Genomic DNA, 22924 nt, shown 5'->3' on the forward strand with positions numbered 1-22924 from the left:
TCATGGATTTATTCTGATTTTAAAGCTTTTGTTTCATTTCAGAAGAGAATGGGAAAGAAAAGTAAAAATCCAGTTCAGATTTTTTCAGTTTATGAACAAAAATTTATCTTCCCCGGCACATAAGTCATGGTTATTAGAAATAACAGATGCCTGAGGCTTTCCCCCCTCCTCCGGCTAAGCATGAGCAGGACCTCACCTAGGGTCATTGTCATTGTCTAGATGAGATGCTAGTGATTCAGTGTCTGGGCCTCAAGTTTGCACATTCAGTATCACCCACCTAATCATAATAGCTAATGTATAAACCGTGATGCCAATGTATTAATCTAAAACACAGTAGCTTACCTTTTCACTGACTTCACTTGTCAAACAATTAATTGCATGAAATTTATAAACAGAACTCCTTATTATGAGAATCAAAACACATTTTTCATTTAATTTTGTATACAGGTATAAAGTAACAAAAACTCTTATTTATTTATTTTTTTATTATTATTATGTTATGTTAATCACCATACATTACATCGTTAGTTTTTGATGTAGTGTTCCATTGATTCATTGTTTGTGTAAAACATTTAAAGTTAATATTGTTAATTGTAGAATCACCAAATTAAAGAGAGACTGTGCAAGCTATTCCTTGAGAAATAGATATGTCACAGAACTAGAACATTCTGCTTGGCCTGGCCCCTGACTTCCTTGTGTAGGCAGATGATCATCAGAAGCAAGATTATCATCACAAGGCGGTTTGGTAAACTTGGAATCAGAGCGAGAAGAGCTAGTTGAGTGATTTCAGTGGTTAGTGCTTCGAGGAGCAGGAGAGTCACTAGTAAGGTGATACCTTTGTCTTGAGGAAAGGATCGTACCTACTAAGAGCACCACAGTCTCCCATCAGTTACCTGGAGTTTTTGCAGCTACAGAGAGAGAGCACAACACAGACACACAGTGATGTCTACCTGACTCCCGTTTTTCAGTGTTTGCGTGCACTGCCTCCTGACCATATAGTTGCCAACCTTTACCCAACAAAAGTGGCATAACCAGCTCTGGGGTCTCCAGCTTTTAGAAGTCACTCTACCTTTCCCCCCTAATGATCCCACTAGGTACCCAGGACTGCATCTCCCGTTTGGGGGATGTGGGTGTCCTGAGGTCTTACAGGGGTTTGATGGCCACAGACAGGTCCGGATAGACTGAGAAACACCTTATAGCATGGATATTTGGCTCCTGTAAGCCAGCAAGGAATGGGTGGAATGTTGGGTGCAGACAGTCAATCCTTTTGGGTTCAGGTAACAAGAGGGTCTCTACTAGAGTTGAAGCCGGCCAGCTCCCCTGCCCCACCTTTTGAGATAAGAGCGATTCTTCAACGGTGCCACCAACGCAGCCCTCCGCTGACTTTACTTGAAAATTGGCTGCATGAAATGTATAAATAAGACTCTTTATAAGAATGAAAACACAGGGGCGCCTGGGTGGCTCAGTCGTTAAGCGTCTGCCTTCGGCCCAGGTCATGATCCCAGGGTCCTGGGATCGAGCCCCGCATCGGGCTCTCTGCTCAGCGGGAAGCCCGCTTCTCCCTCTCCAACTCCCCCCGCTTGTGTTCCCTCTCTCGCTGTGTCTCTCTCTGTCAAATAAATAAATAAAATCTTTAAAAAAAAAAAAAAAAGAATGAAAACACAATTGCCCATTCAGTTATTTATGTAATGCCCCACAGGCTGAAATAAACACTTAAATCTAGAATAGTTAAGACACGATATCGGGTAAACACGGCAGAGCTTCCTTTGAAGGATTTGCATCCCAAGAATGAGCAGAGCAGAACGAATGTCCCTCTGTCTTCCCTCAGACCAGCCTGCACACCCAGTGAGGTCAGATATGTCTACTTTGTTCCCCCGGCTCTCCTGCAAGAGCCAACGGCCATCATGTCAGTAAAGCTGATGCTTGCTGTATGTGGGGCGCCGTTCTCGGAGCTTGATGTGGTCACCCCTTTAATAGAGAACACCTGTGGCTTTTGCAGCTGTGAAGACGACCTCTCCGAGGACAGAGAGGAGCTCCTGCACGGGATTTCAGAGCTGGACATCAGCAACTCGGATTGCTTCCCCTCCCAGCTGCTAGTGCACGGGGCTCTAGCCTTTCCCCTGGGGTTAGATTCCTACCATGGCTGTGTCATAGCAGCGGCCCGCTATGGCCGGGGCCGGGTGGTCGTGACCGGCCACAAGGTATTATTCACCGTGAGCAAACTCGGCCCCTTTCTGCTCAATGCCGTGCGCTGGCTGGACGGGGGCCGCCGAGGCAAGATCGTGGTGCAGACAGAACTGAGGACACTGAGCGGCCTGCTCGCGGTGGGGGGCATAGACACCAGCATCGAGCCCCATCTGACCAGTGATGCGAGTGTCTACTGCTTTGAACCCGTGAGTGATGTGGGGGTCAAAGAGCTGCAGGAGTTTGTAGCCGAGGGCGGGGGACTGTTTGTTGGTGCCCAAGCCTGGTGGTGGGCCTTCAAGAACCCTGGAGTGTCCCCTTTGGCTCGGTTCCCAGGAAACCTCCTCCTCAACCCCTTTGGCATCAGCATCACAAGCCAAAGCCTCAATCCAGGGCCCTTCCGTACGCCTAAAGCAGGGATAAGGACCTATCACTTCCGCTCCACTCTGGCCGAGTTCCAAGTTATAATGGGCAGGAAGAGAGGGAACGTGGAAAAGGGCTGGTTGGCCAAGCTGGGGCCGGACGGTGCAGCTTTCCTCCAGATCCCCGCTGAAGAGATCCCTGCCTACATGTCTGTGCATCGGCTCCTGAGGAAGCTGCTGAGTCGCTATCGGCTCCCAGTTGCAACCCGAGAGAACCCCGTTATCAATGACTGCTGCAGGGGTGCTATGCTTTCCCTGGCCACTGGCCTGGCCCACTCTGGAAGTGACCTCTCTCTGTTAGTGCCAGAAATCGAAGACATGTACAGCAGCCCCTATCTGCGCCCCTCGGAGTCTCCTATCACTGTTGAGGTCAACTGCAACAATCCAGGTACGGAATGGGGGCGGAGCGCCCAGCGTGGGGTCCTGTGGGAACGGGGTCTGATGGCTTCAGAAGGCCATCTCCACCCTTGGCCATGCACTTTCAAGGAGATGGGGGTGGGGGTTTTAAGTAACATTTGCAAGAGTTGAGTCAGGGCAGCATGAAGGGAGAGAGCCGTGCAGAGTTCCCGAAGGGGCCGTGGATTCGCCGGACGGAGATGGCATCACGGAGGAGGGGTAAAGTCTGTCCTTCCTGTGCTCTGGCAGGCACCAGATATTGCTGGATGAGCACTGGGCTCTACATTCCTGGAAGGCAGATTATAGAGGTCTCACTGCCTGAAGCTGCTGCCTCTGCTGATCTGAAGGTAAGGCCGTGCCCCATCTCCACATGACACAGACCCAGATATTCTGGCTTTCACAGTTGCCATCTTATTTGATCCTCGTAAAAACCCTATTGGCAACGTGGGGCATGTACTTTTATCCCATTTTAAGGATGAGGCAACTGAGTTGCGGGTGCAGGTGGACTGAAAATATCGATCTAGTACACCTAAAACTAATGTAACACTGCGTGTCCACGATACTCCAATCAATCAGCCAATAGATCTGATTCATTTCAGAGCCCAGGACTCAAACCTAACCAACTCCTGGCTCTTAAATTTTGTGCTTTTCACTTATGTCCCAGAGTGGGGAATAAGAAAGGCACCAAACAGGGGCGCCTGGCTGGCTCAGTCGGTAGAGCCTGCGATTCTTAATCTCAGGGTCGTGAGTTCAAGCCCCACGTTGGGCATGGAGCCTACTTTAAAAAATAATAATAAAAATTTTTTAAAACTAAAAAAACAAAAGGCACCAAATGGAGGGCACCCGGGCATGCAGAAGTGTTCAATCAATCTCAGTTCCCTTTCTGTGCTCATCCAATCTCCCATTGGAGCGCAGGGTCTTTCTGCCTCTTTCCTGGGACACTGAGGACTGTTCCTGGCTCCCCTGGTCCCCCTTCAGCTGTCACTTTCTTTTTTTTTTTTTTTTAAGATTTTATTTATTTTTTTGACAGAGGGAGACACAGAGAGAGAGGAAACATAAGCAGGGGGAGTGGGAGAGGGAGAAGCAGGCTTCCCGCTGAGCAGAGAGCCCGATGTGGGGCTCGATCCCAGGACCCTGGGATCATGACCTGAGTCGAAGGCAGACGCTTAATGACTGAGCCACCCAGGTGCCCCTAGCTGTCACTTTCATACACACACACACTCCGTTCGAAAATTCAGTAGCCATCCTGCTCTGTCCCCCTGAAGAGTCGTTGTGACAGGTAGGGTCTGTTCTGTGCCCTTGTTCTGTAACTTGTTTAGCATAAACCTGGGAGAATGATCCCAGGACTCCACCCAGTACAGGAGCCGCTCCATCGGCCCAGGAGAGGAGCCCTGGAGAACGGGAGGAACTGAATCCACCCTCCAGTTCATGAGCTGGTCACACTGCCTCCCCCTGCACCTCCTCCCCAGTCAGCAAAAGTCCCAAGTCAGCAAGGTCCCCTCTGCCCCGTTCCCAAGGCCAGAGTCACCACAATGAAATAGGCAACCCAGGACCCTATGGGTTCCAGAGACACCCAGGGGCCTTTGTGGGAGTCAGCCCTCCTCAGCATTAGCCTATGGGCTGCACCTATGGGTGCCCCTCACTTCAGTGTCTAAACATGACCCTGTGTGGAGCTGACGCCCCAGGGAGGACGTTTACGTAAAACACGATTCGGTCCACACAGCCCCGAGGAATGATGGAATGGCATGGGCTTGCATGGGGTCATGGCCCAGTGGCCTTTCCTGTCCCCACCTCCTGGGAGCCCTCCCTCTCCACCTGCACACACCCCAAGGTGACTCTTAGGGGGATCTCTCTGCTCCAGATACAGATCGGCTGCCACACGGATGACCTGACCAGAGCCAGCAAGCTGTTCCGAGGCCCACTCGTGATTAACCGGTGCTGCTTGGACAAGCCCACCAAGTCGATCACCTGCCTCTGGGGCGGCCTGCTCTATATCATCGTGCCTCAGAGCAGCAAACTGGGCTCTGTGCCCGTAACTGTTAAGGGGGCCGTGCATGCCCCATACTACAAGCTGGGTGAGTGGGAGCCATGGGGAGTGGGAGAGCTGGGTCAGGAGATCATCTGGGGCTGTTTGGTGTAGGAGGAGAGAAACTCTGGGCTGGTAGAGGGGAGGAAGCTAAGTTTCCTTAGATTCAGCACTGGGGCCAAGGAGATGAAGACCAAACCACATTCTTGGAGACTTCCTAGAAGGATCAAAGGGGCGATATGGTCACTCATGACCTCGGTCTTTCCCTCCCGGGGTTCAAGTTGGATGTTTTAACATAAGGGATTTGGGAAAGTGAGTTTCAAGCCCCATGGCCTCTCTTCCCAGGGGAGACCTCCCAGGAGGAGTGGAAGAGGCGCATCCAGGAGAATCCAGGTCCCTGGGGAGAGCTGGCTACGGACAACATCATCCTGACAGTACCAACCGCCAATCTCCGCACGCTGGAGAACCCTGAGCCGCTGCTTCGCCTCTGGGACGAGGTGATGCAGGCCGTGGCACGGCTGGGGGCTGAGCCCTTCCCTCTGCGTCTGCCTCAGAGGATCGTTGCTGACGTGCAGATCTCAGTTGGTGGGTGCTCTGTGCATGCCGCCCCTGACAGCCTTCCTTTCTTTCAACAGACAAGCAGTGGGCAGGCAGCATGGTAAAAACGTTTTTCTAGCAAGACATACAAGATGTAAGTCTTGCTATTTAAACGAAAGGGGGGAGATACGTATTTAAAAAAATAGACTCAGCCAAATCCCCCAACAAAACAACTGGAAACTACCTAAGTACCCAACAGTATGGAATGGTTAAGTAATATATGGACAGACACTGAGGAAAATTTCTAAAGTGGTATTCTGATGGCATAAGGAAATATGATGGGATTATGGGACATGAGAAAAGTGGGCTGTGGAACCGTGTGTGAGCAGCATGTGAAATAGTGAACAGTCTAGGTCGGCATGTCAAGACTTGTCCTCCAACAGCCAGAAGAACGCAGGAACAAAGTGCTAGGCTTTCACAGGAGTCCCATTGGGCGCTTCAAGGAGAAAGTAAAAGTGGGGGGGGGTCTCCCCCCAGGGTCACAGTTGTTGGGAGAAGGAATTTAACAACGTTGAGAAGACACTGAATGAAGAGATCTCTGCCAGTGGGTCAAGAGCCTTACAAATCAGGGGGTGTGTAGAAATGAGAGAACGATGGAAATTTCTTTAGACCCCAGTTTTCTTGCCTTACGGAGGTGATTACTATCAAGTAGCATCAACGTGGGCAACACCGTTTCTAAATAATGAGAAGGGGAAACCACCATCCAAGAGTTCTCCATTTTGAGAAAAGAATATAATGAGACAGATTCACATGACAGGACACCCTCACAGAAGTGAAAAAGCTGGAGAGTAACACGAAGGGCTGTTTGTAACGTGCATCAGACCCATTACCGGCAGGCCAGAGTGAGGGTGGGGGAGAGCCCTGGTGGGCCTCGTGTGGATTGCCCTTCTGAGCCTTACGGGGTTCTGGAAGTCCTGGTAAAGACGGGTGGGGAGCGTTCTAACCCCTCTCCCTCCCTCCTGCGTTCCCAGGCTGGATGCATGCCGGGTACCCCATCATGTGCCATCTGGAATCTGTGCAGGAGCTCATCAATGAGAAGCTCATCAGAACCAAGGGGCTGTGGGGCCCCGTCCACGAGCTTGGCCGCAACCAGCAGCGTCAAGAGTGGGAGTTCCCCCCGCACACCACCGAGGCTACCTGCAACCTGTGGTGTGTTTACGTGCACGAAACGGTCTTGGGCATCCCTCGGGGCCGGGCGAATATTGCTCTGTGGCCTCCCGTTCGGGAGAAGAGAGTCCGAATCTACCTGGGCAAGGGTCCCAATGTGAAAAACTGGAATGCGTGGACTGCGCTGGAAACGTACCTACAGGTACTGGGCAAGAGGGAGGGGGATGGGAAACCCCGCGGGGGGGCCGCCCGTGCAACCTCGAGAGGGGACACCCTAGTGACCCCAAAGTGGACTTAATTGCCTCAGCCGCACCCTCACGCCATGATTCTGAGGAGATTCATGAGAGTAGATAGAAAGCACCAAGGCAGAGGCGAGGGCAGTACTCTTCAGTTACCATGGCTTGCTCTGAAGCCAGACATACCTGAGACTGAAGCCAAACCATGTCACGGAATAGCTATCTAACCCCAAACACCATGCCCACCCCCCCACACACACACGTTATGGGAGGGGACCCATCATTTTCCTTAGAAACTGCCTCAGTTTCTCCCTCAGAGGCAATCCAAGATGCCTCAGTGGCCTGCACATGAGGTTGCCTCTGCCTTTGAACTATTGTCCAGCATCCAAGTTCCCTCCCCCGAGTCCCTGGAGCGGCTCCCAGGCCACCGTGCAGAGTCTCACCACCTGGGATTCTGGAACTCAGTCTCCAGCCAGGTTCTTCCACGTGCCCGACTTCCTCTCTGTGTGTACCCACTGCCCCGAGAACGATAGCGAAACTGCCCGGAGACTCTAACCTCGTCGCTGGGGCCACTTCACCCCAGGGACAAAAGTTGTTCAGCTGTGAAATCCAGCTGAGGGTGTTTCAGAGAACTGCTACTGTCCATCCTAACCTTAAAGCGCCATAACCCGGCCTCACACCGGCTTTTTCCAGGGGCCTCGGGCCAGCTGCCTTTTCCTAAAATGATGCCTTACTTAACTTCTTTCCAACCACCTAGACTATACATCATCTTCTGTTTCTACTGGACTTACTTTTTTTTCCTAAAGGCCATGTCAGTAGCCTTACAGATTGGCACAGACCTGTGACTGATGCAGGTTATGTCCGGGTAAGGGAGAGGGGGATAGTTCTCCTGCTTTGGGGGTTTAACTTTGCAGCTGTGAAAGATACAAGGATTTTTTTCACTTCAGTCAGCTTTAAACCCTTGTGTGATATCCTCTCAACACTTTCACGATGGAGTGAGCTACCACCTAATGACGTAGGTGGTAAATACTGATAATAATCATGACCGTGATTACCACAGCCATCCTTTATTGAGGGTCTGCTCCATGCTGAGCACCTGGCTAGCTCAGAGGCCCCATTAAGATAAGACAGAGAGTAGCCCATGAGGCCAGCAGCTAGAACTGCAGAGAGGGCCAGTGACAGAAATGAAACTAATGTTTTTGGGGGTTAAATACATTACATTAATTTATTATAGTGTTTTTGGGGTCTTTCTGTGGATTAAATGTCTCCTCCTGCTGCCCCTTTCTCTCCCCAGCTACAGGAGGCCTTTGGTTGGGAGCCATTCATCCGTCTCTTCACTGAGTATAGGAACCAGACCAACTTGCCCACAGATAATGTTGACAAAATGAATCTGTGGGTGAAGATGTTCTCCCACCAAGTGCAGAAGAATCTGGCTCCGTTCTTTGAGGCCTGGGCCTGGCCTATCCAGAAGGAAGTGGCTACCAGCCTGGCCTATCTGCCTGAATGGAAGGAAAATATTATGAAATTATACCTCCTCACACAGATGTAAGGAGTGCCCAGCGAGGTGGCAGGTAGAGAGGTTTGGGGAGGTAGGCAGAGATGGGGATTCATTCCTCGACCTCTGTCTCTTAGGGTTCTAGCCTTGTGCTCTTGGCTCATTGCCCCCATATCTTAATACCTAGTAGTTCTAGCTCTAGGAAGTGGGTTAAGAACACAGCAAAAAGGGGAATCAGAATTTCTTAGGAGCAAGGCCTTCTGTTTATGAGTCTCATTCCTCTGCTCTCAGCTATCATATTCCCTCCTGGCCCTATTTTGGCCTGGTTCTGAGAGCTTTGGCATCTGCCTCTATGCCATCCCTTGGTTCACCACTATGGGCCATGGCCCTTGCGGGTGGTTCTTATCCTGACATCCTGAGGACTCTCTGGGCTTTTGTTTTTGACCAGTTGTTCCAAACACCTGACCATAGAATCCACTGAAACACAAATTTACCAGGATAAGCAGACAGTTCCTTGATATTCTGTGTCTAGGGTAGTTTTCAAAGAGTTTGGAAAGCAGCCTGGTGTAGTAGAAAGAGCCCATGGCTAGCGTTAGCTCTTGGGGAAGTCATTGTGTCTCTACTCACATTTCCTTGTGTGTGAGATGAGGACAAAAATCCCTGCCTCACAGGGTTGTCGTGAAGACTCAGACTGAGAGTTCTGAAGAGGTTTGTGAATGTAGGGATTCTTCTATGTTCTGCTGGCCCCCAGAATAGTGAGCTGAGTACTCCCCTTCTCTCGCCATAGCCTGGAGGTTAAGACCATCATCTCTAAGAGTAGACTCCCCGCATCCAAAGCCTGGTTCTTCCACCTGTTAGTCACATGACTCTGGGCAAGTTCCTCATAAAATGGGATCTATTTCATAGAATTATTGTGAGGATTAAATTTTAGTCCCTCTAAAAGGAATTAGAACAGTGCCTGGCAGTTGGTAGGTATTGAGAAAGTGCCAGGTGCCTTTATTACTAATTGGCATTAATTAATCATTTCAGAACTAGACTACCCTTTTACATGGCATTTACAGATGTGGTGTGATCCATCCCATCCCATCCTACACTCTATACACCAGCCTCTCAAAGGACTGGGGTCCATTGCTTTATGAGCTCTAGGATCTACAGGATCCACGGGCTCTAAATTCATAGTGGGGGTCTTACTAGCTACTTGGCGTTTGGTCTCTTTATTCAATTCCATCTTTCAGGTAAAATTCCTTCTTTGATTAAATCAAGAGTGGAAGTCACTTGAAAAATCAGAACAAATCCATGAGGGCGTTTGTCTTTAGCAAACAATGGGCATCCAACTTAGGGATGGTGTTCCTATCAGATTCCTATCACTGCCCAGAATTCCTTACTAGTTTGGCAGATAAAGTCCACACGCAGAGAGAATCTTGACTTCAGAACCAGATAACTGGATACGACTGACCCAAATTTTATTTAATTACAATGCAAAGATTTTCTCAAGTTTTCTTCTAATCCTATTCAAAACCTCCCATTTCCGTGTAATTTTAACTAGAGTTGAGGCTCTGGGATTAATGCACACATCCAGCCAGTTTTCCTTTAGACCGCTTATATTTATTTGGATGTAGTTGTTTCAGTACACTATTTTATTTGCCTTATTAAGAAGTGGGTGGATGCAGAGATAAGATTTGACCTAGAGAGTGTTTTTCTGTGGATTCCTTTATTATGTCATTTCTTAATCCTAGAAGTCTTTTCCCTTATTTCATGAATATCTATCATCTAGATGCTTTAAACATAGATGATGTTGGATATTCATTCAACATTTGAAAAAATTCTATTGATTAGTTAGAATTCTATCAATTAGATAGTATGTGCCAAATACTGTACTTGTTCTTTTATATAGATTGTTTAATTTAATCTTCACAATAATCTTATGAGATGGAAATTTATCGCTCCCATTTTAGGAAGAAGTGAACTGAATTTTACAGAGATCAAGTAAATTGCCTAAGTCTACACTGCTAATAAATGGTAGACCTGGGATTTAAACCTGGGCACTCTGATTACAGAATGGGTGTTAATAACTACAGTGCTTTGAATATGCAAATAAATGAGTAAATGAAGAAACCGGCCAGCAAACAGAAGGACCTTTATGTCCCTACTTGCCAGCACTTTGCCTGCTTGTACTCACTCCTCATCCAATTTTATCAGAACAGAAAGTCCCTTTGTTTCTCCCAAATGCCAGTTAAAAGGAAGAACTTGAGGTAGGCTCCTAAGGTACATCCCAAAGACAGTGACCCGTTTAGCATAATCCAGGTCTTTCAGATCCCAGTTTATTCAGGTTTCCTTTATCATCTCTAGAGCACCATGAAAGCATTCTAGTAGGGTACTGGGTTTTGAATGATGGGTTATTTTGGTAAAGTGCCTGACTCCCAAAAGCCCCAGACATTGCATGTTCTCAGCAAGGAAATCAGATTCTTAGTCTTCTAGAATAATATTTGTATCCATCCTGGCCCTCTTTAGTTCATTTTTAGCATTATGGCCCTGGGGACCTTCTTAAAATAGGAAGCTATTCATGTCACTCCCCTGTCTGAAAGCTTCCAGTGGGACTTCAAATATAAGATGATGAACTGAGCATATAAGTTTACCTCCCCTCCCTCCCTAGGCCCCACTGAAATTGAAGTCAAGAAATGCAAGAGAGAATTGACACATCTCAGCAAAGAAAACTAAACAGATTTGATTATAACTGAAGAAGATCTCAACACATTTCTGGAAGAGAGAAAGTGGATGAAACATGAGAATGAATGAAAGAGTGAAGGTATCTTTCAGACAGAATAGAAGCTGATCTGAATAACGTAATTCCAAAGAAACATGAGCACCTGAAAAGTCTACAAAGAGTTATACCAGTTGTAAAATTGAATCCCATCCTATTCTGCCCCAACCATTGTGCATAGAATACAGGCAGTCTATAATTGGTATCCATTACAAATCTATTGTTCTTGTTGTTGTTTGTAGAGAAATTGAATAAACTGCCTGAGGAGAGGTAGGAGTTGGTGCCCCAGAATAAAATTTCTCTTTTTGTGGAAATAAGTGACCCCTAGCCTATCGGCTAATCCTCTGAATGTTGAAACCCCTCCTCAAGTAACCCTAGTGCTTCTAGTCCTGGAAGAGGCTTATTGGAGAAACAGATCCAACCATACACTGGCAGAGGACACCCACACCAACTCCTGTAAAAGTTAACAGTTATATTGATTCTTAAATGAAAACAGTCAGCTAGGAATCCCGTCTTTGGGCATCGGGGGGTGGAGGAGGAGGACCAGGGGAGGAGCATTTAAGAAAAATAATCAGTTAGAATTAGGACGCTTGAAAAATAAAGTGAACATGGAAAGAATAACTTTAAAATCTGTATCTTCAGAGAGATTTGAGGTGTATTTGTAAGATGAGTACAGAATGCTACACAGAAATGAAAAACTGAGAATAAAGGAGCCCTTGAAAGTGAAATAAAACTGCCCAAAATATTCAGTGGACAGGCTGGAAAATATAGTTGAGGGAAACTCCTTAGATATAGAACAAAAAGAAATAGCAGAAAAAAATAAAGAAAGGAAAAGATCTAGACAATCAATATCTAAGCATTAGGACTTTCTGGAAAAGAGAACATAAAAAAATATAGGTGAAGAAATAAAAAGGACAAAAAATGAAGAACAGAAAGAACCACGTCTCCAGATTGAGGAGCCCCAATACAACCTACGTCTACACACAATCTTGTGAAATTCTGGAATATTAAGGATACAAGGAAGATGTTAAAAGTGCCCAAAGAGAAAATAAAGTTAAGTCATCACAATTAGCTCAACTAAAACAGGAATAAGAAATAGACTGGCAGCAGATTTTTCATTAGCAATACTGAATGCTAGAAGCCAGTGGAGTAATTTCTTCACTTACAGAAAATTTTTGTACTCAGAGTAACATAGCAAAGCCAAACTGTCAAGAGTAGTGTCAAAATAAAGACCTTTTCTGACATGCAGGTTTTCAGAAAGTCTACCTACTTTGCACCCTTTCTGAGAAAGTACCTCGAGGACGTTCTCCGACAAAATGATGAGGAAAACTGGGAAAGAGGAAAAAACAGAATCCAGAAAACAATGGATCACACCCAGGAGGTGTCACTCTAGCAGACCCATTTCAGATGAGAGTACACAGTCTCGGGCTCTTTGGGGAAAGTATGCATTCTGTTCCATAGATAGTTTCATTGAGAAGCTGGAATGTTTGAGTATATGGAGGACATACATTCTTTAGTCAGCAAAAAGAAAACAGAAATAAGTCAAGACATTTGGGTCCAAATGTGAAACAACAACAAAAACTCACGGGATATAAGAAGAGACTCAACTGGACATTGGCGGTAGGTACATCTCCTTACAAGAGGCACGGGCTTCATGAACACTGGATATGTACGGGAGAAAATGGCCTAGCTTCTACTCAGCTCTCAGTAAACATGATTTACTTAGCCAAAGTAATGCAGATGCTGTTTGTTGGTATTCAGTGTTCTGATCAGCCTAGAGACAAAACATGAAAGGCTTACTGTTTTATTCAGGAATGAAACTGAAAATAATTAATTCTGACAAATTAAGAAACAAGAGAGCAGAAAGAGGTTGAGAATTGGTTGGGGGAAGAGAGGTGTCAGGAAGAGTGGGGCTACTTAGATATTCACAGTGGGAATGAGAAGATAAAGTCCGCAGCTAATGGAACAAGAACCGGAGGATAGTATATTGTCCAAAGTTATAAATTAAATCAATAGAAGTCTTAAAAATGGCATATCTATCAAAAATTTGGGAAAGGATAGGCATAGGAAAGGTGGGGATAGTGTAAGTTAAATCCTTATCTTTTGTAATGGGGAATTATTAAAGATTGTCTAAAGTTAATAAGTCAAGAATTATTGTTCAGACATATTATTTAATGTTAGCAAGTTAGTCAACAGAAGATCTAAAAATAGAAATTGTTAAATGCATTGCCTCTAGGGAATGGGTCTAGGGTTAAAAGGGGTGGGGTGGGAAACTGTGTTTTTCATTTCAAGTCCTTCTGTACTATTTAATTTTTTACCTTGTGCATGTATTTGAAAAATTTTTAATAAACTCAAATAAAAATTCTTCAGTGACCTCATATTGACTAAGATATGCCCCAACCAAAACCCTTAAAATGGCTTATGATGCCCTCTGATACTTGGATCCACCTGATTTGTCCAGGTTCATCGTATCTCCCCATTACTCTCTGGTTCCAGCCATACTAAATATCTTCGAGCTATTCACACCTCACCTTCTCGTTTCCACAGGTGTTCCACAAAAAGCAAAGCCTGCCCCTGATCTCACCATGTATCTGAGATTAAGCTTACTCTCTAGCAGATTTTCAATATTTGTTGAGTGAGGGAACACTCATCAGGTGTTGCATGAAGATGGCCAACCAGTGTTCCTTCCCAAGAAGGCGTATGATATTTGTCCCTATTCCAGGAAGCATTTCAAGATCATATCGGTTTGTAAGTTTGCCTGTATTCCTATTCATCTGACAATTTTAGAAAGTTTTAGTCCTATATGAGACCAGATGGTGTCAGAGGATTTCATCCATCAGTCTCCTTGTTATATTCCTTGCTACTTTGCTTGAACATCATAATCTGCTTTCTGCTGTTCCCCCCCACCCCCCTTCCCCCACCATATTTTGGAGAAGCAGTCAACTCTAAAGGGGAGATCTTCAGGCTCCCAAATTTCTTGTGTCCTGCTATTCCTAGTCTCTTGGTGGCTCTTCTTTCTCTGCTAGTTTACTTTCTTCTATTGTCTAACTCCCAAGGCCAGATAGAGCTTCCTAAGGAATATTGGCCTTACATCCTTACATATTGGCCTTACAGATCAGTCTGATATATTTAGTCCCTAAACCAATGTCCCCACCTGATGTCCCAACCTCATCTAATATATATGCCTAGCAAGCCAACAGATAACCAGCTATAGCCTTAGATGTTGACTATTTTTGCTGACAAAAGTAACCCATGCTATCCTTTCTTCCAAGACTACATCACATCTGTGTTCTTTATTCCTTCAAAGCTTTTGGACCCCTGCTCAGCTTCCATTTTGAAAAGGATTTCCTTCTTTGACCCTCATCATTGAAGTCAATCTTCCAAGTGTCGTAGAGAAGGAGTGATGGCTGATCCTCTACTTTTCAGACATCTTCTAACTACACACACACACACACACACACATACACTCCACATCTAATTCAAGAGAGCTATAGAAATGCTATTTATACATGTGGATTCTTATACATTTGAATGCTATAAAGAAGCATTTCTTTGTGAGGAAAGGTTGTGTAGATTAAATTACTGTCAATGTTCTATTGTCATGTTGGATGATTAGTTTTATAGTATTCAGCATATTAGGAAAAAATAGAATAAATGAATGAGTAAATTAAAAAAAAAAAACATGCATTGACCAGTGATGGCAGTACCAGGAGCCAAGGATTATGTTAACACAAATGTGTGTACATGAGGGCCATTAAAACGTTACTTCTGTTCATCTGAACTATACAGGAACTCAAATACACATAATTAAGGAATACATACATGTAGGTACTAAAAATTTCTTTGCATGAACTGCCTAAATTTTGACATAAAATTCACTTTCACAGACTGCCAAAATTATTTAGTATAATTTTGAGATCTGAAATAATACAGGTGAGAGGGAGACAGTGAGGGTGGGAGCTAGGAGGGCAAAATGATCAAATGCAGAACATGAAAACAATGAAATCACAGACCCCACAGACACAGAAGACATCCCTCCCTTCCTCAGTACAACCTGGAACCCGGGGCCAAGTATATATAACAGGCTATACCTCTGCCCCATCCTGTTATCTGCAAAGCGTCTGTGCTTTAAATAAGAGCCAAGTGCCTGAAAGAGTTCACAAACTCTTCCCTTAGCCTCCAGCAGGATGGAGAGAGGCAACTCCAACTTTTTGTTTTGTTTTTTAACATGGAGTTTCTCCTTTTGTTCTTGCTGTCAGAGCAGCCTTGAGACCAAACTGTTACCAAGGAAACAGTACTAAGCCTCAACCAAGGCTTTGACATTTATTCACAAGACTTGTGGCACTGTGAGCTTGTCCACTGGTAACAAACAGTCAAAGCCTCGAGCAGACTTAAGTCTCAATGCTCCTAGGAAATTGAGATTAAACTATAAAAAGGCGAACAGCTGACTCGTGTCAGTAGGGTTGGAGTGACCTTTGGATAATGCCTAGTGGATCTCTGGTACTGGATCAAGAAGAGTGTTTAATGGGATGGGGAGGAGAGAATACGCTCAGGTATGACAGATGATGGTATTCATGCCCTCCAGCCAAAGACCACCAGCAACACACCCATAGTTGAGCAAGTTGGATCCCAGTGAGGGTAAACACTGCAGGAAACTGGGCATCTCAGTAAAAGGGTGTTAAAAGAAACTACTAGAGAATTTGGGCTTTGGGTGGATAATTTTGGGGAGAGTCTAAGGAAGCAAGGGTAATTCTATGATTGTCTCATTAAACGTCATCTATTGGTGGGGATGACTGAAGTGCCCATAGAGCTATAATTGGTTTCTGAAAAAGTAGCAGGTCCTCATTTTAGACAAGAAAGAGGGATATTTGGTATTGTGTGTTTGCCCAGGGATCTTGTTCTTGCCTTGCTTGATCATGCTCTCAGAGTGCTCTTGTTTGATGTGGTTGTTCTATGAAATTGTTCATGTACAAAGGGGAAAAACAGTGCCTAGCTGTGTGTGTGTCAGACAAGCGCCTGCATGTCAACAGGTGCTTTTGTTTTCTTCCGCAGCCCAAAAGAATGGATGAAGAGCCGTTGTTCCTCTTACACAATATTAAAATATGCATTCCTCTTGACTGAACATGGGGATAAATTGGGGAAAAAATTAATATCACAAGGTACCCAAGAGTGACCCTTGCAAAGGATGACTCCTTAATGCTGCCCTAGACAGGATGTTATAACTTGGTTATAACTCAAAATGAAGTTGGGACCACAAGTCAATGCTAACGGGTCACTTCCTTATTGTCTGAAACATCCCCCCTTCTGAATGTAGATGCCCTGAGCCGTTCTAGGAGGAATAGAAAGTAGGCTTTAGGGCAGCAGTTTGCTTTGACCTAGCAGGAATAACGTAACAATAATATACCTTCACAATCTGTGTAAATGCACTTGCTAACTGAGTCACACAGAGAAAAGCTGGAATTTAAAGTGGAAACTAAAGACGCCTTTACATTAGATACATAATGCTTTTCTGAAAGGAGTAGCGGAAGCCATTTTCTCCTGTGCTCAAACACCCCTTTTTGAATTTACAGTCTCTGGGGGACAGAGAGTAAGGTAGTAAAGATCTGGGGCCTCACTGAATCTTAAATATTTTTTAGCACAAAACTAGATGAAGCCACTAGGAAAATACTTTCCCAAGTTAAATTAAAATCCTTCGTGTTTTATCTGCCCTCTTTTAAGAAATGTTCATGGAAAAGTTTCCTAAACGTTCATAAAATCATCTGGGCATCCCCTTCCAATCAGGTCATTGGGTCACCTATAAATTCATTCAATTAACATTTATTGAACACCTACTACAATGCTAGTTACTGTTATAGGGTCTGGAAATACACAATAAACATAATAAAGCACCTGCCCTCATAAATATTCCAGTTTGAACATTAAAATGAACAAATAGGGGTGCCTGGGTGGCCCAGTTGGTTAAGCGTTTGGCTCAGGTCATGATCTCAGGATCGTGAGATCGAGCCCTGGGTTGGGCTCTGTGCTGGGCATGGAGCCTGCTTACGATTTTCTCCCTTTGCCCGGGATATCCCTCCTCCCCTCTGATGTGCGCACACACACACTTAACTCTCTTTCCAAAAAAAAATTTTTTTAATGTAAAAAAAATAAGACACCATTTGTTACAAAGACAAATAAAATAAAATAAAATGATCAAATAAACATATATCAAGTATGATAAGTGCTATGAAGGAATATAAAACAAAATAAAGTTAGGAAAGTGAGCGTTCTGGTGAGCGGGGGGGTGGGTACTGGACAAAGAGTATGTTTGCCATTTTATGGAGTTAGGTCCAGGAAAGCCTCTCTGATAAGGGGACATTTGGCAAATCCTTGAAGAAAATGGTGGAGCAAACCAAGCAGACAATTCAAGGCAAAGAGAGGTAAAACTATAGTTGGCATATTGAGAGCCGCAAGACAGACAAGAGTTCCATCCCTCTAAGAGTCAGTAGCTACTCTCTTGGATGTAAGTGTTGATTTCTGACCTTAACCTTACGATAGGATCCACTGACCTAATGGAAACTCACAACTTGTGAATCTCTCTCCTCAAACTTCAAAATCAAGGTGCACTTCACAGGAGTTTCTCCGTCTGGAATTTAGGAGTAAGAGGGGCTCATCTTAGTGGTTTCTGTGACCTCTACCAAAGGTATTGAATGAAGACATGCCTCTAAGTTCTGGGCCCCTGTCGATGGCCTGATGGATCCAGTAACAAGTGGAATTTGGAATCACATTCATATGAAGAAAATTGATTTGGAAACAATTGACTAAATTTGCACAGCAATGGAAGTTTCAGACTTACATATCGATGTTCATCAGGACAAATGTGCAGGGAGTCATAGGAAACAGCCTCAGGTATTCTTGGCTTCTTACTCCATTTTCCCTCTTCCCCCATTAAGCTGCATAATATCTATTCGACCTCGATTAAAATTAAAAGACACTTGGATCACAAGTCTCAACATAAAATGAAAAGTCTTGAGAAGGAAGACCGTGATGTTAGATAACTCTGGAATAATCAATTTGGAAATAATTGTTTATATTTGTAGAAAAACATAAAAAAATAATGTTGCTGGTCCCATAGGACTAGGAGCTTTGAGACTCTGTAGGAATTTTGTTGTAGAGAGATTGGCCTTCACTCACTCCCAACTCCCATACACTAGCCCCTCTGACATCCTGACAACATTTGTGGGTTTGTGTGTGAAGACATATAAACCCACTGGTGTGGGTGCATAATTATAGAAAATGGATCTGTTGTGTGCCTACCCAATGGGTCTGATATTTCAGAGCCAGAGGAAAAACATCCACATTCAGCCTTGGCTAAGTTAGCTGCCCTGGCTCCTGGACAACTGAACTCTTCAGTACAAAACCAACTTTATATCTGACCTGGAGTTGGGACAAGTTTGGAAACAGAAGACTCCTCGCTTGTTCCTTATTGCAATATTACCCACTCCTACCGTATGTGTTCCATACACTTATGATCCAAAAAGAAAACAGAGTTCCAGGTTAATTTCACAAATACACCAAAGGAGACTATGAAAGCTTTTCTGACTCTGATTAAGCACTGGCCACCTGTCAAGAGTGGCAGCAAACTCCAGCTTCATTGCTTTAAATAAATAGGCAGGCAGGAACTTGCCTAGAGAAAGACCATGCTATAATTTGAACAAAGGTTTTCATAAATGTACTAAAGAATGAAAAATGTAGTGGGTGAGGCTTTCCTAAACGCTCTCAAGTTAATGCCTTTCCTCTTCACTCCCATTATAACACAAATTTAATAAATGCACTTGAGTGTTTGAACTTTAGGAGATATAATTGTAACAGTATATGTTTTAGCCTGGATCCTCCAAGAAGCAGAAGCCAAGATGAGATCAGACGTGCAAGAGATTTATTAAGGGAAACATCTGTGAGAGAAAACAGAGAGGGACCAGAGGTTGGGAGGGCCAACAGACCTCAAGGTAGGTGTAATCTCAGGAAGGAGAGAGCAAAGGAAGAAAGGCTTACATTGCAGGGCAGGTCTCAGAAAGTCTCGTCAAGGCCAGTGGGAGTCCTTTAGCCCCAGTCGCCCATCAGAAGAGTCCCATGTCTCCCAGGAATGGGCCTGCCTTAGTCCCCTTAGTCCCCTTAATCACCAGTCAGGAGAAGCCAAGAGAATTGCAGCATGGCCCTGGCACCAGGATTCCAGAGGCATCAGCTGGGGCTGTCTGTCAAGTTCATACCCACTCCCTGCAGTTGGAGATCTGAGTGGAGCATTTTCATGGCCACCACAGTACTTATTCTTAAGACAGCTGTAGGCACCTGTTCTGGATCATCTTAAATAATGACTAAGTAAACCTCCCCAGTGACTCATACCAGTAAATGCACATAGGTGGATTCAACCATCCCTATTACTAAATTAGACTGTGGCTAATCCTTTCCAGATTCTTGAGGCCCTTCAGGGAAAGAATATATGGGGCCACATTAAGTATAATTCATAACTAAAAATAATTGAAGAAGGAAGTCAGTGACTCTTAATGCTAGCCCATAATTAGAAAGCCTATGTATGAAGTAACCCCTGCATTTGGCTTAGTGAGAAAGTGGAATTGCTGTAAGGATTTCCTGTTTAACAAAAATGGGCTGATGTACCACTGGTAACAGTAACAGCCGTGATTTGTGTATGCCTCTTGCTTAGGCCCGACAATTAAGTATCATATTGTTCATGCATATTAATTATGTACAACCCAGAAAGAGCCAGTCATTGCAGTACAAAGGATAGGGAGTAGCATGCTTGGCATCAGCTAATATATACCTACCCTTGGAACTGGATCTCATAAGGGACAGGTAGGTTACCTGAACAAAACTGGGATCTGCTTAGAAAGGGCAGTAGAAGGTGGGGTAGGATATAGACGCTGAAGAGGGAATCTCAGTGTTTACTACCTGCCATTTCTTAAAAACCTTCCTCCAGACTATAAACTCCAATCCCAACTCCTTGGATGCCATCCAAATTCGCTCCTGCAAGTGCTGTTAACAAGCTTCGGTCACAAGGAACATTTTCATGTCTTTCTCAAATCAAGCTTTCACACTGACATCTCCATGCTGTGGACCATGATGTGGTCTCATGGTGTAATGCCCTCCACTCTTCTCTGCCCACACACAATATTTATGTTTTTTCAAAGCTAAGTTTTAGCGTCCCCTTCTCTGTAAGTTCATCTCTGATGACTAGAAACCACTGCTTCTTCCTTTTTCTTCCCTGGCACTTATTTTGCAGCTGATTTGGACACCTACATAAATCCTAATGGTATTATGGTTCTTTCACCTCTACTATCTTCTTAGATTTATTGACTGTAGTATCATTTCCATCTCCCAGAGCACCTCACAGAACTCCTGCCCAATGAGAATATGTTGACTTTCATGGAGGAGTCTCTGTTTTCTCCCAGGTTGTAGGAAGGGCCTGGGGGTCTGCACCTTCACACCCTTTAGTTAGGCCCATGCTGGGCCACATTTCATTTGCCACATTTTAAATGGACCTTTAAAAAAATAGCAGCAATGTCCTCAATAGCCAAAATATGGAAAGAACCCAGATGTCCATTGACAGATGAATGGATAAAGAAGATGTGGTATGTGTATATAAATACAATGGAATATGACTCAGTCACCAAAAAGAATGAAATCTTGCCATTGGCAACGATGTGGATGGAACCAGAAGGTATTATGCTAAGTGAAATAAGTCAGTCAGAGAAAGACAAATACCCTACGAGTTCACTCCTATGTGGAATTTAAGAAAAAAATAGGTGAACCCACTGGAAGGGAAGGAAAAATAAAATAAGATAAAGACAGTGAGGGAGGCAAACCATACGAGACTCTTAACTGTAGGGAACAGACTGAGGGTTGCTGGAGGAGAGGTGGGTGGGGAGATGGGGTAACTGGGTGATGGGCATTAAGGAGGGCATGTGATGTAATGAGCACTGGGTGTTATATGCAACTGATGAATCACTGAATTCTACCCCTGAAACTAATAATATAGTATATGCTAACCGAACTGAATTTAAATAAAAAATTTAAAATAAGTAAATAAATAAATAAACAAATGTACCTTCATGCAGTTTCCTATGTTGTTTTGTTTCCATTCTTCGGCCAACTCCTGCTCCCAAATGGCAGATACTTCGATGACCACAGGTACCTTTTGCTCTCTGGCCCTGGAAAAATCATCTTTGTTTAAAACCCTTTCTTCTATTAGATCAACACCAAAATACTCTCAGGAGTCTTTCTAGAATAGTGGTACTTTACCATAAAGACAGTGATGTAGGTAGAGTCTGGTTAAAACTGTAGAGTCCCTCCCTAAACTTAGCGTTGGACATGGAACTCTCCTGACACACTCCCTCAGCGACCCACTCCACTTTGTTTCCCAAAGGTTTGTTTCCTCGCCTATAATCTAAGAATTCAACTAACCTCAGCTCGCATTAGGCTTCTATCCTGAAATACCCTGAAATTCCAATCGGTCTTCTCCAAATTGCCTTCGTTGTGTAGGTTTCTCCTTGCTTTTTCTTTCTGAAACCTGACTGCACTTTGGTCCTCTGCCAAACAGATTTCCACTAGTCCTCCAAGACTCAGTTATTTACTAATTCAGCAGACATCTCTTGAACATTCACTATATGCTTATGTATTCAGTCACACACTTTTATGTATTAAGAAACTAAAGCCTACCACGTGACAGAAATGAAACTAGGTAATGATGGGTACAGTGGAGACAGACACTAACTACACTCACAGCAAGAGAGACTATGAGAGAAACCAACGATAATCGGTGGTCATACAAGGAAGTGCGGCATCGCAACCTGGGTACCAATAAGAAGCAGAGGTATTGGGCGCCTGGGTGGCTCAGTCGTTAAGCGTCTGCCTTCGGCCCAGGTCATGATCCCAGGGTCCTGGGATCGAGCCCCGCATCGGACTCCCTGCTCAGCGGGGAGCCTGCTTCTCCCTCTCCCATTCCCCCTGCTTGTATTCCCTCTCTTGCTGTGTCTCTGTCAAAAAAATAAATAAAATCTTAAAAAAAAAAAAAAAAAGAAGCAGAGGTATTTGGTGTAATCGGGAGGAGGATTTGGTATAATCTGGAGGTTATGAAATTCTTTTCTAGGCAAGTGATGGCTGAGCCGCTTTCTAGGAGAAGGAAATTTCACTTTGATAGGAAGGAGTGTTGCGTTGAATAAACTTAAAGGAAATTCCGGGAGCAAGACAATCTCTGGCACAGATTTCTATTATACTCCCAGACCCAGTTCTCTAGCTTGAGCTCCGTGCACAGCTTTGAATCTCCGTCCGCACGGGGTGCACGGGCGGGTGCTGACCACCAGGGGGCAGCCCTGCAACGCAGGAGCCGCGGTTCTCCGGGGCTGCACCCCACGACCTGAGGGGAGGGGCGCGATTCCACTCGACGAACCGTCGGCCGCGGCTTACGTTGCAGTTGGGCGTTATTTACCCCGAATCTGGTTTACTGGGAACTCGGCGTTTGCTTTCAGCACCAAGTGTGACAGCAACTTTGCAAACCTCCCTCTCGTACCCCGGAACCCTCGGAGGGCCTGAGAGAGCCGCTTTCGGCCCCGACCCCTGCAGATTGAGGACCCTCGCCTCCTGGGAGGACTAGCCGCGCACCCCGAAGGAGCCCCGCAAGCCGCGTCACCGCCCCAAGTGCAACCCGTCGGG

General features: G+C 45.0%; 1 protein-coding gene and 1 long non-coding RNA gene across 7 annotated transcripts in view; one reads left to right on the plus strand and one right to left on the minus strand.

The window, feature by feature from the left end:
* The window catches only part of TCAF1 (TRPM8 channel associated factor 1), a 49345-nt gene extending 36138 nt beyond the window's left edge, over nucleotides 1-13207 (plus strand). For 3 of the 4 annotated variants that reach the window (XM_045864119.3, XM_045864118.3, XM_045864116.3), the window contains exons 3-9: nucleotides 2000-2994; nucleotides 3252-3349; nucleotides 4864-5077; nucleotides 5374-5613; nucleotides 6597-6934; nucleotides 8263-8513; nucleotides 11117-13207. In XM_045864119.3, coding sequence (XP_045720075.2) covers nucleotides 2000-2994; nucleotides 3252-3349; nucleotides 4864-5077; nucleotides 5374-5613; nucleotides 6597-6934; nucleotides 8263-8513; nucleotides 11117-11126 — 2146 coding nt within the window. In that variant the 3' untranslated portion in view covers nucleotides 11127-13207. Of the gene's footprint in view, nucleotides 1-1999; nucleotides 2995-3251; nucleotides 3350-4863; nucleotides 5078-5373; nucleotides 5614-6596; nucleotides 6935-8262; nucleotides 8540-11116 lie in introns of all 4 variants that reach the window. The other variant, XM_045864117.3, reaches the window with a different exon arrangement.
* Nucleotides 1-22924, minus strand: part of LOC135362231 (uncharacterized) — a 248167-nt gene that overhangs the window by 35403 nt on the left and 189840 nt on the right. For all 3 annotated transcript variants that reach the window (XR_010406711.1, XR_010406710.1, XR_010406712.1), the window contains exon 5: nucleotides 21321-21423. This is a non-coding gene — a long non-coding RNA (uncharacterized LOC135362231). The remainder of the gene's footprint in view (nucleotides 1-21320; nucleotides 21424-22924) is intronic.

The sequence above is a fragment of the Mirounga angustirostris genome, unplaced genomic scaffold, assembly GCF_029215605.1.
Source record: "Mirounga angustirostris isolate CCGP_5_RB_7025 unplaced genomic scaffold, mMirAng1.0.hap1 SCAF_12, whole genome shotgun sequence".
Taxonomy (NCBI): Eukaryota; Metazoa; Chordata; class Mammalia; order Carnivora; family Phocidae; genus Mirounga; species Mirounga angustirostris.